The sequence below is a fragment of the Lepidochelys kempii genome, chromosome 11 (assembly GCF_965140285.1).
Source record: "Lepidochelys kempii isolate rLepKem1 chromosome 11, rLepKem1.hap1, whole genome shotgun sequence".
In the NCBI taxonomy this organism is placed as follows: domain Eukaryota; kingdom Metazoa; phylum Chordata; order Testudines; family Cheloniidae; genus Lepidochelys; species Lepidochelys kempii.
Window position 1 is genome coordinate 41,474,817 of NC_136390.1, and position 15,063 is coordinate 41,489,879.

The 15,063-nt window shown below is 40.3% G+C and overlaps 1 protein-coding gene across 6 annotated transcripts in view; it reads left to right on the forward strand.

Annotated features, from left to right (window-relative positions):
* Nucleotides 1–15,063, forward strand: part of MAP3K20 (mitogen-activated protein kinase kinase kinase 20) — a 126,168-nt gene that overhangs the window by 85,230 nt on the left and 25,875 nt on the right. For 5 of the 6 annotated variants that reach the window (XM_073305870.2, XM_073305871.2, XM_073305875.2 and 2 more), the window contains 3 exons: nt 12,172–12,216; nt 13,411–13,441; nt 13,531–13,670. In XM_073305870.2, coding sequence (XP_073161971.1) covers nt 12,172–12,216; nt 13,411–13,441; nt 13,531–13,670 — 216 coding nt within the window. Of the gene's footprint in view, nt 1–4,857; nt 9,932–12,171; nt 12,217–13,410; nt 13,442–13,530; nt 13,671–15,063 lie in introns of those variants that run through there. The other variant, XM_073305876.1, reaches the window with a different exon arrangement.

Genomic DNA, 15,063 nt, shown 5'->3' on the forward strand with positions numbered 1-15,063 from the left:
AGTCAGAGTAGCTGCCTCCTCTCTTCAGTAATATGAACAGGTGGAACTGCCAGAGAAGAGCAGCATGGCACACTGTCTGGAGTGATTCACAACTGTGAGTGCCAACTTCAGGGCAAACTGTCAAAAAGCAGGGCAGACACCCCAATCTGGTGGGATGTTCTGTGATCAGATTTCATCAACCAAGTAACAAATGTGAACTCTTGGATCACTGTCCTAGTCTTACCATAGAGTCACAGAAAGGCCCTTTGGGCACTCCAATCTATCTTGCTACTCAGGCATGCTGGACTTAGTGATAAATGGTCACTTGCACCAAAAATCACAAGATCCCAGTCCCAAGAGACCAGTCACTTATCTCAGATCAACTTATACCTTCAGTCTCGCACCAAAGACAATGCTGGTAGCCAATCCTATAGTAAACAAACTAAATACTTATTAACTAGGAAAAAGAAATGAGAGCGTTATTTACAGGTTAAAGCAGACAACATATAAGCATAAATGAGTTACAATCTATGGTTCCAAAAGGTGACAGAGATGAAGTAAGCTGTCAGTGCCGAATGTCTTTTAGGGCTAATCTAGGTTGACCCAGGAGATTGCTGCTTTTGTTTCTTAGCTCCAGCCCTTGTGAGAGGCCAAGCTGCAAAGAGATAAATGTTTCTTCTTGCGAGGATCTTTATATGACCTTGCCCCAGAGTTAAAATTGATGGGATGAGGGCTCCTGCACATATCCTACACTGGCCCAGTTAGTCTTTATAGTCCTTCTTGGTGGGCAGGAAAACCACTCTTCTTGGCCAGATTCACAGATTCAGAGCAGACAATTTTACAATTATAAAGCAAAACTTTCATATTACCTTACAGCATGGGATACAGACATTAGTAAGATTAATGCACGCAGCAACTTATGAGCATTTTATGGAGTCTAAACACATCTTTACAAGTTTATCACCTATTTTAAAAAATATTAACTTATAGGTGAGCAGGTCTGGTTTCCAGCTATGAATTTTCAGTGCTCAACTGATGCCTACAGTGTGGGAGAGCCTCAGCAGTGGCTGGTGCGGCTGGCACCAGGAACTGCCAGAGCAGCAGTGGCCCCAGGGAGCACCCCAGGGCAGCCCCAGGAACAACCCAAGCAGCAGCGGTCCTGGGGGTGGCCAGAGCAGCAGCTCTGGGGGGTGGCCCAGGAGGCCATCAGGAGAGCGGTGCCCAGGGGGTCTTGGACCAGTGGGCCACCAGGGGAAGTCAGTCTCCACTGCTGGAGCAGAGGGCCCCCAGAGCAGCAGGGCCCAGGAGCAAAAATAGTCATGGGTATTTTTAGTAAAAGTCATGGACAGGTCATGGGCCATGAATTTTGGTTTATTGCCGGTGACCTGTCCATGACTTTTACTAAAAATACCCATGACTAAATCGTAGCTTTACTCATGAGCAGCTTTAACTGACAGTCCAAGCAGTTTGCTCCCCTTGGATGCAAAAATGTAGGGGTCACCTGGAAAACACAAGGGAACTGTACTGCTAGTGAGGCACCCCAGAGAGCAGCACAGGAACCCAAGGATCTGCAGTGGTTGGAGATTCTTTCCTCAAAGATCCCTGGGCTCCATAGGTTTTGAAGAGTGTGATCCATCCAGAAGGCCACAAGTCCCTCTATTCCTCAGTCTTTTAGTGGGGTAGCACCCAAAAGATTTTTTTTAAATAAAGCCCACCTGCTACATGGAGTTTGCTTGAAGAGAGAAAACCCAAAAAAGTGAAGTGTGAGATTCTTATCTGTGTGGCTGTAATCTACTGTAAGTGAAGCAAGTAGATGTGTTTGAAGTTAATGGGAAGCATGTGTTAATGCACAGGAACAAACACAGAGAAACTGTTCTGGGAATCGAGCTGCATTAGCCATAGGCTGAATAGATGGTTGCCACATTTAAGGGGCCAGTCCTGAGCAGCTCTTCTTTTAACTGCAGAGTTTCTCCCCACACCTGCATGAACCTGATCTCTGCTCTGTCTTGTGCAGTGGGCACTTTTTGCGTCTGATATTCTGTGACCACAACATCTCTTGTAAAGCACTGCTGCACAAAGGAATCTGGGGCTAATTTGGAGAATAAAACATAACCTGCTGCACACACTGTTTCCACAACAGGACACCATCTGAAGGAGGAAAGGCCAGAGAGAAGGGAATGGGTAGGTTCCCCTGGACTGGGTGTGCTAGAGGAAGGAAATTGGGAGGGATTGGTGAAGGTGTGCACCAAATTCAGTATTAACTTAGACTGCAATGTGCTTAGATCTGGCCATTTAAAAAAATAATATGGATTTCTGTTGTGGTTGCAACTGGAAATCCAGCTGAGGAGCAGGGCTCTTTTGTGGTAGGCACTGCACACTCATAACATAAAGACAGTCCGTCCCTGTAACAGAGCGTCCTTCCGTTCACCACAGAAATTGTGTGGACTCCAGTGGCTGTGCATTCACAGCACCCTTTTATTTTAAGTTCCTTCTGCCATTACCACAACAGTCCCTGTGCAACAGGAGGGTTACAATATCTATGGTTCTTTGGCCCTCTTCCCCAGACCTGAGGGGAACTGAGGACTCTCTTCCCTGAGGACTTCCCGCCAGCCTGATAATTACCTCAGTCAGCTTCCTCTGGGAATTAATTAGCATCTAAGTGATCAGAGTTCACTCCCTGCGCTCTGTCACACTCCCCCAGAGAGCTCTTAGAAACAGATTTTAAAAGGTGTTTAGGCATTTCTGCACTAAACATTGCAACGCCTGTCTCATTTCAAAAGGCATTTAGGCACTTAGGAGCCTAAATCCCATTGACTTCCAATGGGTACTTTTACACTGCAATTAAAAACCCACGGCTGGCCTGTGCCAGCTGACTTGGGCTCATGGGGCCTGGGCTAAGGGGCTGTTTAATTGCAGTGTAGACTTCTGGGCTTGGGCTGCAGCCTGAACTAAGGGACCCTCCCACCTCAAAGGGTCTGAGAGCTTGGGCTCCAGCCCAAGCCCGGAAGTCTACACTGCAGTTAAACAGCCCCGCAGCCCGAGTCAGCTGGCATGGGTCAGCTTAATTGCAATGTAGACATAGCCCAATGGGCCTTAAAATCGCAAGTGCCCAAATCCTTTGTGAAAGTGAGACTTCAGATTTTACATCACTTTGGTGTTGCAATGCTGATTTCAGCAACACCTGAACACCTTTAAAAATCTGGGCTTTAGTCTTTCTATATGATAAGAGGCAACAGGTGAATACAACAAATACATGGGGGAACACAAAGAACAGTGAGGTGATTATAGTTAGCGTAATGAGCAGCAGTCACAGCACACCAGCTGCCTAGCCATTGTCAAATGTTGTGTAGCCATCATGACAGAGGTGAGATTTAGAGAAACACTTGGAGGAGGACAATATAGTAGTTTTGTAGATTTTTATGGGGGACTCCTCCCATGCATAAGGAGGATTCTGATATGCCTAAAATCCCCATAAAGGGGCTGAAATCGCTCTCTGCCATGGAAGTAGTATAAACTGGGCATCCTGAAACTATGCTCAAGGTTTCTAAGTACTACTCCCCAAACCCCCATAAATAGGAGCCTTGCTTTTTTTGTACTAAGTAAGATTTTATGGTAGAAGGTGACTTGTTTGGGTTTTTTTCCTAGACAGCTTACAGCTTATAAAATTAAAGCTTAAGTGTAGGAGGTATCATATCATTCATAGATAGAGCTCTGTGATTTAAGGAGAATGATATAATGGGTCCCCATGTGTTACACACCATTGTAATAATTTTCCCAGTAACAAATTGTGAGCAGAAAATGGACTGAGCAGTTGTGATTAGGTTAAACAAGATGTCTGGAAAGCAATACAGACATAGTTTGGAAAACAGCTCTGGAAATAAAGGCCATTTCAGCAGTACAGAAATAGCATAACATGCTGCCCCTTTAGTAGGTTAATTTTGAATCAAACACCAGAGCTCTTGCTCACTGTGGAGAGCAGGTATGTTATAGAGGTTACTAGCTTGGCTTCCTTGAAGAGGCATTAATCGTGATTTAGCTCCAGAGGACATTTTTCATTCAATTTGGAAAAAAATAGTAACAAACTAGGTCAGGAAAATGCCCTGATGTGTAGGTGGAGATTAAATCAGTAATGCCTTGTATTGCAGGGTATACAGAAACACACCAAATATATGTTGATATCAATGAATAACACAACATAAATTGCTAAGGTTTACAGAAGCAATTTATTAATAGTCTAGACTGGAGACCTGCTCCTACTTCCATTGAAGTTGGTAAAAATTTTGTCTCTGACTTTAACAGTGGCAGGAATGGTCCATAACCCTTCTTTTGATTGTGGCCTCAAAAATGGTGAACAAAAAGTTAATTCAATCTATCCAGATCTGTACATACTCGTTACTGCTGTGGTATCTTCTGACCTCTAGATAAAAACATTTCTCTCTGCACCAGGGGCTTTTCTAGGTTCTTTAACCCTAAGCTGATTTATTGTTCAATTCTGAAAGCTAAAATTTAGCAACTCATTCGAGCCGTGGCTCTGCTTGTACCTAGATTCCTGTGGTAAAGTCCACATGGGTTAGAGAAATGTTGTAAACCATTTTGTATGGTACAAAAAGAGAGAGTCAAAAGTTGGCACTTCCTTTCAACATGAAAGCTGGGCTACCTGTGGTCCTCTGCACGCTGTTTGGTGGTGGTTTTGCTCTCTCATTTTTAAAAAATTTAAGCCAAGTCTGTTCTAATGAATTCTTACTTGAGCTCCGTGTTTTGATTCACTAATCATTTTGCTTTCTGTTTATTGCTAACTAATCTGGTAGTGTCTTTTTTGCCTTGAATTGAATTGGTTCTAACTTTCCTTTTTACTCTGTCCCTTCCTCCTTTAAATAGCTTTTCTTACCTATTGCTGCAAGAATGTCTCAGGAGTCTTACTTTGAAACTAAAACAGAGGAATCAAACAGTGCAGAGATGTCATGTCAGATCACAGCAACAAGTAACGGGGAGGTAGCTGGCATGAACCAAAGTCTGCAGGCCTTGATGATGAAGGGCTTTGGGGATATCTTCTCTATGAACCAAGCAGGATCTGTCCTGCATTCTGGAATGCAGATAAACATGCAAGCCAAAAAGAATTCTTCTAAAACCACCTCTATGAGAAAGGGGAAGAAAATCAACATGGCTGTGGGTTTCAGAGAATTTGACTGGTCAGATGATGATGATGAAGATGATGATGATGATGATGATACAGATGATTCTAGTGAATGAAGTTAGAAATCTAATTAAGGCTAAAATTGGTTTCTAGCAAATCAAAGCAATAAAGTTTCAGAAAAATCATCCTGTCATTTTGGTCTGTTTTAAACCCTGTAAAAGAAACAAAAGCAAAAACACTACATTTTTCTGGGCTAGACATATTTGTATGTTAAAAATATATCTTGTTGGTTTTTAGATTGTGTTGACCTATTTTTGCTTTGCTGAAATTTGGAACTAAAATTTCAAAACAAATCAATGTTTTTAAAACCCAACAAATACAGCTGCAGCTCACATTTATGCTGTAATATTTGGTATCTGATTACAGAAACTTCTGTGGCTGAATGTTTAAGATCTGAAAACAATGGAGGAACTTAAATACCTATTTTACTTCCATTACTTTTTTCTCTTTGTTTTTGTTTTTGTAGTTTTCTTTATCCTTTTTATTGTTGATCATATGAATATATTTGTGTTTCCATGTGGGCTTTTCCTATACAATCCATTCTTTCTGACTGCTACAGTGAAGTTGTTTTGCTAAATTTGTGATTTCTCAATCATTTTCAAGGCAATATCCTGTGATATCATAAATACATTACTAAGAAGGACAAGCAGGGCTGAGAAAAATAAAGCCCTTACAAACACACAGTTTAAGAAACAGCAACTGAATACAGACAATCACTGGTAATAGATAATTTGTATAAATGTTCTTTTCTCTTTCTCTTTAATTTGTGAAATTCACTCTTTAGTACAGCCACTTATAATAAAACCTCACCACCTAATTGCATTGTGGTAGTCTACAAGCTCACTGGTTTTCGGTTACATTGATGTAAATCCAGGAAATATCATTAACTTTGATGGATTTACTCTGGATTTATTCCGGTTTAGCTGAGAGCAAAATTGGTCTTAGGTTATTTATAGCAATTTTTTATCTTGCTGTAACTATTAAACCATTTATCACTGTCCTTCCCCGAATAGGGGGGGGAGAGACATTTTAAAAGTGAGCCCTCCTACTGTGGCTTAAGCTAAAGTCTCAGTGATGACGTGAAGAATATTCTCTAGAGTTTAAATATCCATTTTTCTGCTGTGAAATCATTTTTAAAATATTGCCACTGTTATGATTCATCCTAAAATTGAGTATATAAGTATCTGTTGCAGTAATTACACCACAAACCCTCTGTCCGGAACAGTGAGTGTATTTTCCTGATGAACTCTTTGGTGATGGTACAGAAAGAGAGAAGGAAACAGATACATTCGCACCTACAAGTGCAGAAGAAAGGCCCATTGTAAAATGTTTGTCAAATAAAGAAGGGCAAAAACTTTTAAAGAAAAGTGTTACTTTCATGTTCAGTTGGATTTGAGGGGATAATTAAACTCCTAAGTGCCATGTGTTGGTGGTGGTTCTCTCATGAAAAATGGCGATTAGTGCTGTTTAAATACCTTAGAAAGTAGAATCATTACATGATAGCAGATCTGAAGTTGGATCTCCAAGAGTTTGGGACATTATATTCTATTATTTAGAAATAAGAGAAAAAGTTCTTGAAGTTTTAAAATTAGCTTTTCTAGGGTAACGAGTGCAATCTTTGAGATGTGAAAGGTAGCTAGCTTCCTTATCTAAGGTCCAGTGCTGTTCTGGCCACCTGTAAAGCACTCAGTGCTTTCAACTATGCTTGAGTTCAACAGGAGCTAAAGATGCTCAGCACCTCGCAGGATTGGGCCCTTAACTATATGAAATGTATAGCATTTGAGCCAAGTTCCACCCTCTTGCTAGCAGGTTCAAGTCCCTTGGATTGAAGTTAGCTTTGTGATATCTGGAGCAATTTTTTCATGCTAATAAGAATTTGTAATTTCAACACTGAACGGTGCAATACGTTCTTATTGGGAGAATTTACTGTATCTAGTCCAAGTGAAATTTGCTCCTACAAGATCAGTGGTAGTAGCATTTTAGGAGCACTAAACAAAGTGACTGAGGGTGTGGGGAGGGACAGAGAATAGGAAAGGGGCAACAAATTAAATGGAAATGGCAGCAAACAAGCTATTTCCAAATGCAGATTTGTATTGTTTTTTAAGTCTGCACCTGCTAACAGCTACCGCCGCGACATTATTTTTATAACCGCTATACTACACGCAGGAAAAATGGAAGGATTTGTATAATCTAATATGTGTCTATGTTAAACTACTGTACCATATTTCTAGGGTAGAGTTGCACAGCTGTAACTGAAGTCAAAATTGAACCCAGTATGTTTAGAAATGCAAAAACAAAAATATCTCTTCTTAGTACTGATACTGATACTTTGCACTTTTAAAGCACCTAATAATCTCAATGCACTTTGTACAGATACGTGTTGGTTTTAATTAGATGTGCAAATCCACTTCTTGATTTAAATCTTCACCTAATAAATATTCCAACACTACTATATCACATCACTTTTTTGTTGAGGACAGATATTCTCATGCATCTCTCATTAAAGTGAATAGGAGTTATTTGAGCATAATAAATGGAATAATTTGGCATTTTTTACATAGAGAGCAGAGCTGGTAAAAAGAATTTAAATTAAATTTAGTTTTTCAGTGAAAAACAAGGACAACATTTCCATGACTTGTCTATTTTTTAGCCAACTCTAATAAAGATATATTGAGAGATAAAGCAATAACTCTCGAAACATTTATTTTCATGTTCAAAGTAGAAAGGCCCTAGAATTGTTGTAAAAGAAAGATCTACTAAGCTTAAGGCTTTCCCCAAACTTTTTTGTTGTGGTTCCTTTAAAGTATGATTATATTTAGAATAGTAGCTTGGCTTAAAAAATGACATTGTGGAGGTCGATTTTTTTATTCTCCTATAATGACTGTCATACCAAACGTGTTCAGTTTACAAGTCAAAAATAAATTGTGCTTGACTATCCAGCTATGTTTCTGCCTCGAACATCCTCACTATATTTTAATTTTGAAAGATTTTGGTTGACAGTTCTGTTGATATGGAGGCAGAACAAAACCATTTTGATCTTCCACCGTTGATTTGCTCTGCAGTGCTAGCAGAATTAAACTTGTTTTTTAATCTATCTAGATGTCCAATCACCAAAGTGTCTACAATAGTTACTAATAATAGTTAACAGTTACATAGCATGTCACATGATCAAAGCATTAACCAAAAGTTAACTAAGGAATCCTCCCAGGGCCTTATGAGGCAGATAAGGTAAAGTGTTGTTATCCTATTTCACAGCTGGAGAAGCTGATATAGAGAAGTTAAAGGCCAAATTTGAACTTCTCATTTTTACTCAGTCATTCTACTTAAACTAACACTGTCTTCAGTAGGGCATATTTCCTGACCTGAGGAACTCAGAGTTTAGCCCTTTTATTTACTCAAAGCCACATAGTGAGCTGGGATTAGAACTCAGGATTTCCTGACTCCTAACCCAGTTCTCATTCTTTCGGACTTGGAAAAGATGCAGGGAATAGATATGCTGAGTAAGACTATTTTAATGTAGTCACTTTTATGACTGTAATAGCACTAATGCTTTAGAATAGCAATTGCTCTGAGATCTAATGCTTAGATCTGAGGACTTGTTTCAGGGCTTATATAGTTTGTGGAGTGTTTTGGATATGCTTGATTAGCTGGCCATATTTGTTAACTGTAGTACTTGGACTTAGTCTTCTCTAGATGCTGGGGATTTTTGAGACCTGAGATCTGAAGTAGCTCTTCGGCACAATGTCATGTTCTTGACTTGTTCATTTATCATTTGCAGTATTTTGTTAGATAGTGATTTCATTTCATTGTAGATCTTAAAGCAGTTATTCTAATTAAATATTGATACATTGATCTAATTAAATAATTGATACATTATATTGCTATCAGCAGCAGTAAATCCACAGCACGTAAAATAAAGCTAATAAGTAACTAGCAAAGTTACTGTACATCTTTAGTAAGCTATTTCCTGTTTTTGTAATAAGGCAGCTTTTACAGGTTTTTAATAAGACCTCCAACTTGACAGAGGTTTAATTATAGGCCAATAGAGAATCCATTCTGTTCTTCCAACTTTCATGTAGGAAAATAGGCTCACAGGACATACAGTAATTTTTACAGTCCTTAAAATCTACCAGTAGAAATCTGGAGAGGAATGCATTTTCCCCCTGACTCCAACTTAGTGCACACTATTAAGTCTGTATAGAGGTTTCTGGTGTGTGAAGGTTTAGTTTCAGGACTGTAGTACCAGCAACCTACATTAAACATTTTACGTTGTGTGCAAAATATTCTGCTGACTTTTAAAGTCAGATATAGTCCACTGCATTTTCTTGCTTTTGCACTCTTTAAAAAGTTTTGTACTGAATACTAGGAAATGATTCTATTTATACTCCAAGTGTGAGCAAATGAAATTTGAATAGAAAATATTTTCACAGCGTTAGAAAACTTCATCCCTTCCTACTGAAATACTATCCTGAGCAAAACCTGTGCCAAAACTATTGTGGCAAACTGACTAGCTAATTTGTATGGAACATGCAATGTTACACCCTCTTGTGGTAAGACCTTTCAGTAGTCAGTTGTTTTCTTCACCGCACTTAACATGTGATGTCTTGCTTTATTCACAGTATGGATTTGGTTTTCCAGTTTTTCAAAAAAATGTAATGTATTCAATTTTCTCAGTTGGTGTCATAAACTTGATTTTGATGTGAAGTTTTTTCCTTTGCTTCTCTTTGTTCCAATCTTCTATTTTGCAATAAACATTTTGACAGTACATTTTATGCTTCTGTGTTCTTGTGTAAACCGCTGCTATTAAAGGGATTCCTCATTGCCTTCTGCTTTGATCTTTTTCATATTATGCAGGGTGTGGCATTTCCCCCTTTTTCCTCTTTGTTTGTTTGTTTGTAAATATATTTAACATTTCACATCGCTAATTTTCCTCTCCTAAAAATGGGAATCATCTGAAAAGTCACTGTGTGTAAGCAAGAATGGAATATTGAACTCGTGCAATGGTAGAATACACAATGAACTACAGCAAACTGTTGTACTCAAAGTTCCCAATGGAAAGGAAAACACCAGCCCATTTGGAATTTAAGGGCAATTATGTTAATTATTTATTGCAAATATTGTGGGTCTCTGCCTTCACAAGGGTCATCATGGTTTGCCAGATCCTGCCCAACCTAGTTGCCAGCGATAGGTGGACCCCTTCCATCCTACAACCCTCTCCGCCCCTATTTAATTGTCACGAGGGGAGCCTTTTCTGGATTTTCCTGACTTGTAATCAGTAGGTTATGAAGCTTGGGCCATGCATGGGGAAGTTAGGGGGACGAGGGAAACTTGCCTTTCTGTGTGGCAGTCGAAGCCAGCTTCCCATCCCAGTGACCACTTAGCTCAGGCATTGTTGGCTTTGTCCATCTGAGGAGGCCATTTCTGTCCTGGAAGAGTTATGGCAGGAAGGGGTGGGCAGCGGGGCAGGTGGGGGGAGAGGGTCAAGTGATCTTCACATGGATGGACAGGGATTGTCTGATAAAATGGTTGTGGTGAGGAAGGAATTTTCCTTGGAAGCAGATTGGCCAAGCCACTGGGGTGGGGGTGGGGGGTTGCTTTCCTCTGTGCATCTTGCAGTGTTCAGCAGAAGCTGTAGTTCAGGACACAGGAAACAAGTGTAAGACAGTCATGAATCCATCAGTGGGAATCCATACGGGAAGAGCAGAAAGACTTGTCACAAGTTTGGGTGGAAGTCATTGTGGGAGGCACCTGTTGTCCCACAGTCTGCAGGGTCAGGGAAAGGAGGAGACTAATAGATAATGATTTGAAAACATGGGGTGGCTTCCATGCATAGGCACAAGGTCTTTCAGGTGTGAGGGAGGAATTCTGGAGAGGAGGAACTGCAACTGCCAAGAGATTGGGCACTAGGGTGCTTCTGGCTTGCACGGCCCACAATGTAAGGAGACCAGAAACACTGATGGTTGACCAGTGAAATCTGAATTACCGTTTGGTAGTGAAGTAATTCAGTAAATTTTCAGCCAGAGTATGGTGGCAAGAGTTTGGGTGACACTGTCAATTCAGATCCATCTAATTAACAGGATACCAATGAGAAGATAATATAGCTTAGAATAACCCATTCTTTAGCTAGTTAGATGGAGGTTACTATCTCAGTGAGATCTTTCACTGTGTCATCTTCAAACCATTCCTGATTTCACTGACAGATCCATCCCCTCATGTATCAAGCAGATTCTGGTCTGATGCCCGCATACTTCAAGGGGAGAATCCTGATCCACCATATAACAAAGTGTACCATACATGGTACGTGGTATGTGGCATTCAGCTGGCTGTGAAGTGTCCCCTTCAGGTTTTGTTCCACAGCTCCTAAAAGGAATGATCATGCAGGTGTAGGCGGGAACCGACGGGTAAAAGGGGACAAACAAACTTGTACCTTAATCAGTAAGGAAGTCTAGCTGCAGTGACCCAGTCCCAAGTCAGTTGTGCTGTCCTTGTTATGCAGTGACCGCTTCTTTCACTCTACAGAAAACCTCCCTCCCAGCTGATATTGGGAAAGACCAAGACACAGCTTTCACTACTGGAGTCAAGCGATAGTAAAAGCAATGGTACAACACAAGGAGAGAGCGGTGACTAGTGAGCCCCACTTGAGGGGATGCGGCTGGTGACAAAATTCCAAGACTGCTTTTGTTGCTTGGTGATCTCCTGACTAGTTTTGCCCCCAGGAGGTGTTGGGACTATTCCATCACTGCTGTAATATCACTGAAGCCAGCCTGTGATCACTTTGACTAATATGTGAACATGAGGAATGCTACTTTGATGGCACTTTATGCAGTAATCCATGGAATAATGGGGAAAGTCCTCATCACAACCAGGAGGCTTATGGCTTAGCTGGAGAGGAGGTGCCAAATAAAATCAGCCACCAAAGTAAAACTGGGGGGAGACCTGAGCAAATGATCAGACAAGAAGAGCAATATTACTCTTTTCAATTCATGTTTCTCACACAGTTGCTGCCTTCCTTTGATATTTGCGCGTGGACTGAAGAAGATGTGGTAAGCATTTTGTACTAATTCTGTCAGCATTGTTTTTATGTAGCTATAAAAGAAAACTGATGCATCATAATAAATAAAATCTAGATTGTGGACAAGATTTGAGAAATCTGTGGGCAAGATTCTAGTACTATATATTTTTAAAATTCCTGTTCCAAAAAAGATTTTAAAATGACCTGATCCTGAAAGAGGAAGGACTTTATCACCTTGGTGAAATGGTCACATGCTCAGAGACCTGTTTAAAGCATTTGGCTTGGCAGATTATCAGCCCAGAGTATATGCTGCTGAATTGTCATAGGCAGGTGGGTATTGCCATTCTTCAACAAAGAAACTTCAAAAACAGACTCCAGCAAGAAACTGCAGAACTGGAATTAATTTGCAAACTGGACACCATTAAATTAGGCTTGAATAAAGACTGGGAGTGGATGAGTCATTACACAAAGTAAAAACTATTTCCCCATATTAATTTTTCCCCGGCTGTTACTCACAGCTTCTTGACAACTGTTTGAAATGAGCCATCCTGATTATCACTACAAAAGTTTTTTTTCTCCTGCTTATAATAGCCCACCTTACTTGATTGGTCTTGTTAGAGTTGGTATGGCAACCCCTATTTTTTCATGTTCTCTTTATATATCTTCCTACTGTATTTTCCACTGCATGCATCCGATGAAGTGGGTTTAGCATATGCCCAAATAAATTTGTTCGTCTCTAAGGTGCCACAAGTACTCCTCATTTTTTTGCTGATACAGACTAACACGGCTACCGCTCTGATAGTGGTTTTAATATCCCTTTCAGCAGCCTTTTGGTACATCATGTGGTCATTTAAGTAAAGGTTACTGAAGGACTAACTGAAAAGCCAATGCAAAGTAGTAATGGTCCAAGCTGCTGAACTTGTCCCATTCATCACACAACAAATTGATCAATCTACATTAGGAGCAGTAGCAATTAAAAACAATAATAAACTAAAAAAATGGCTGCAAAGCAGAAGGAAATTTATCGTAAATAACAAACTTGCAAGATAGCGCTGAAAAGTAAATATAATGGAGAAGTTTGATTCCCTTGTCCCACCACTAAAAAGACTTTTAATTTTTGTTTTAAAATTGAATTATGAGCATTATATTTTTGAGTGTTTTGAGGTGCTGTAACCTATACATTTTAATTGTGTGACCTTCAAAACTGCTTTTTTTTTTTATACAGTACTTTTGGCTGCACCAGCTTGTTGGAAAAGGTAAACTACACATTATAGCTCACAGATTTAACTTTTTTTTTCCCAGTGAAGAGCACTATCGATTTCTGTATAATCTTTCATATCTTAAGGTGATGCTTCCGGTGAGATGAATGTTTATGCCAACTTGTTTAAGGAAAATCATATCACTGGGAAACGGTTGCTTCTTATAGAAGAAGAAGATTTAAAGGACATGGGAATTCTTTCCAAAGGACATATCATTCATTTAAAGGTATCTTAACAACACATCTTGATAATCACAGTAGTAAATATTGACAATGTAAATGACAGTGTAAATGTTGACAGAAATCATCAGTTTTATCCAGCATAAGAGAAGATCTAAAGCTAAGGCTAGAAAAACCTTTTTGAGAAAAAGGGTCATACCCAGAACTTGCTTGCAATAGGCACCAAAGCAAACCTAAACACTTTGAGATGCCAAAAATATTGGTAACCTTGAGTTTTTGATGTGGTGTTGTTTTTTTTCTCTCTTATAAATACCCATGCTCCACTGCATTTCCTGGTTTTGGCTGGGACAGGAATAGGAAATATTGCAAAAGACTCTTTTAATAGTATCTCCCACCTAAGTGAAACCTTTGGAAATCTTAGGACAGAACCTGTTCTCACAAGACTTCCAGCCTAATCAGAGAGGTCCGGATAAACACCAAAAATGTATTTGAACTGAAATCTCTGAACATCTTGAGTTTCACCAATCATCTCTAATTTAAAACTGCTTTGTGTACCAAACACTCTATTCTTGAACAATTGTAAAGATAGTTGAGTGCTAGTGGGTATGGCTCCTTTGCTGTCTGAGCTTTATCTCATCCACAAGAGATTGTATTGCTCTAATTATCTAATAGTTACACTGAATCCAGCAAAACCCTTGGCCTGAAAGTAGTAACTGATGTAGTAGTAATAATATTTACTTCCAGTCACAGAACATGGCTTACATACCTGTGGTTCTGCTCTGAAACATGTCTTGAAAATGGCATTGTGGGCTTCCATTATGTCTGAGTGATTCTGTATACAATGTTCTCCATTTACTAGTAAAAGGATGCTTTTTGTCTGATTGTCAGCGCTGAGAGTCGCACTAGGTTATATCTATCTTTTGCATCAGCACAATAAAGGTATTACAGTCCAAATTAATATTGCATTTCTATGGGTTGTACGCCGTTGTTTCCAAGTAGTTCCATTAGTGACATGTGTGATTGCCCTCTGCAGGGGTTGATCAGATGAAACTTATTAAAACTTGGTAAATAAATGGACACAGACCATGGAATAGAGCAGCAGTTCCCAACTGGCGGTCTGCGGCCCACTGAGGGGGCCATGAACCATTTCAGGGGGTCTGCCAAGCACGACCGCTCAGAGCCCCGAGTCCAGGTACCCCATGGGGCTGAAGCCCAGAGCCCCAGTGCCTTGAGCTCCCAGAGAAGCCGCCCCGCACAGCTGAAGCCCTGAGCCCCCTATCCCCATGGGGCTAAAGCTCTGAGCTGCCTCCTTACCCCAAGCATCAGAAGCTCCAGCCCCCTTCATTCCGTGGGGCTCAAGCTTCTCCCCCCACATTGCAGCTGAAGCCCAATCCACCTCCCCTGAAGCTGGGCCATGGAGTTTTTATAGCATGCTGGTGG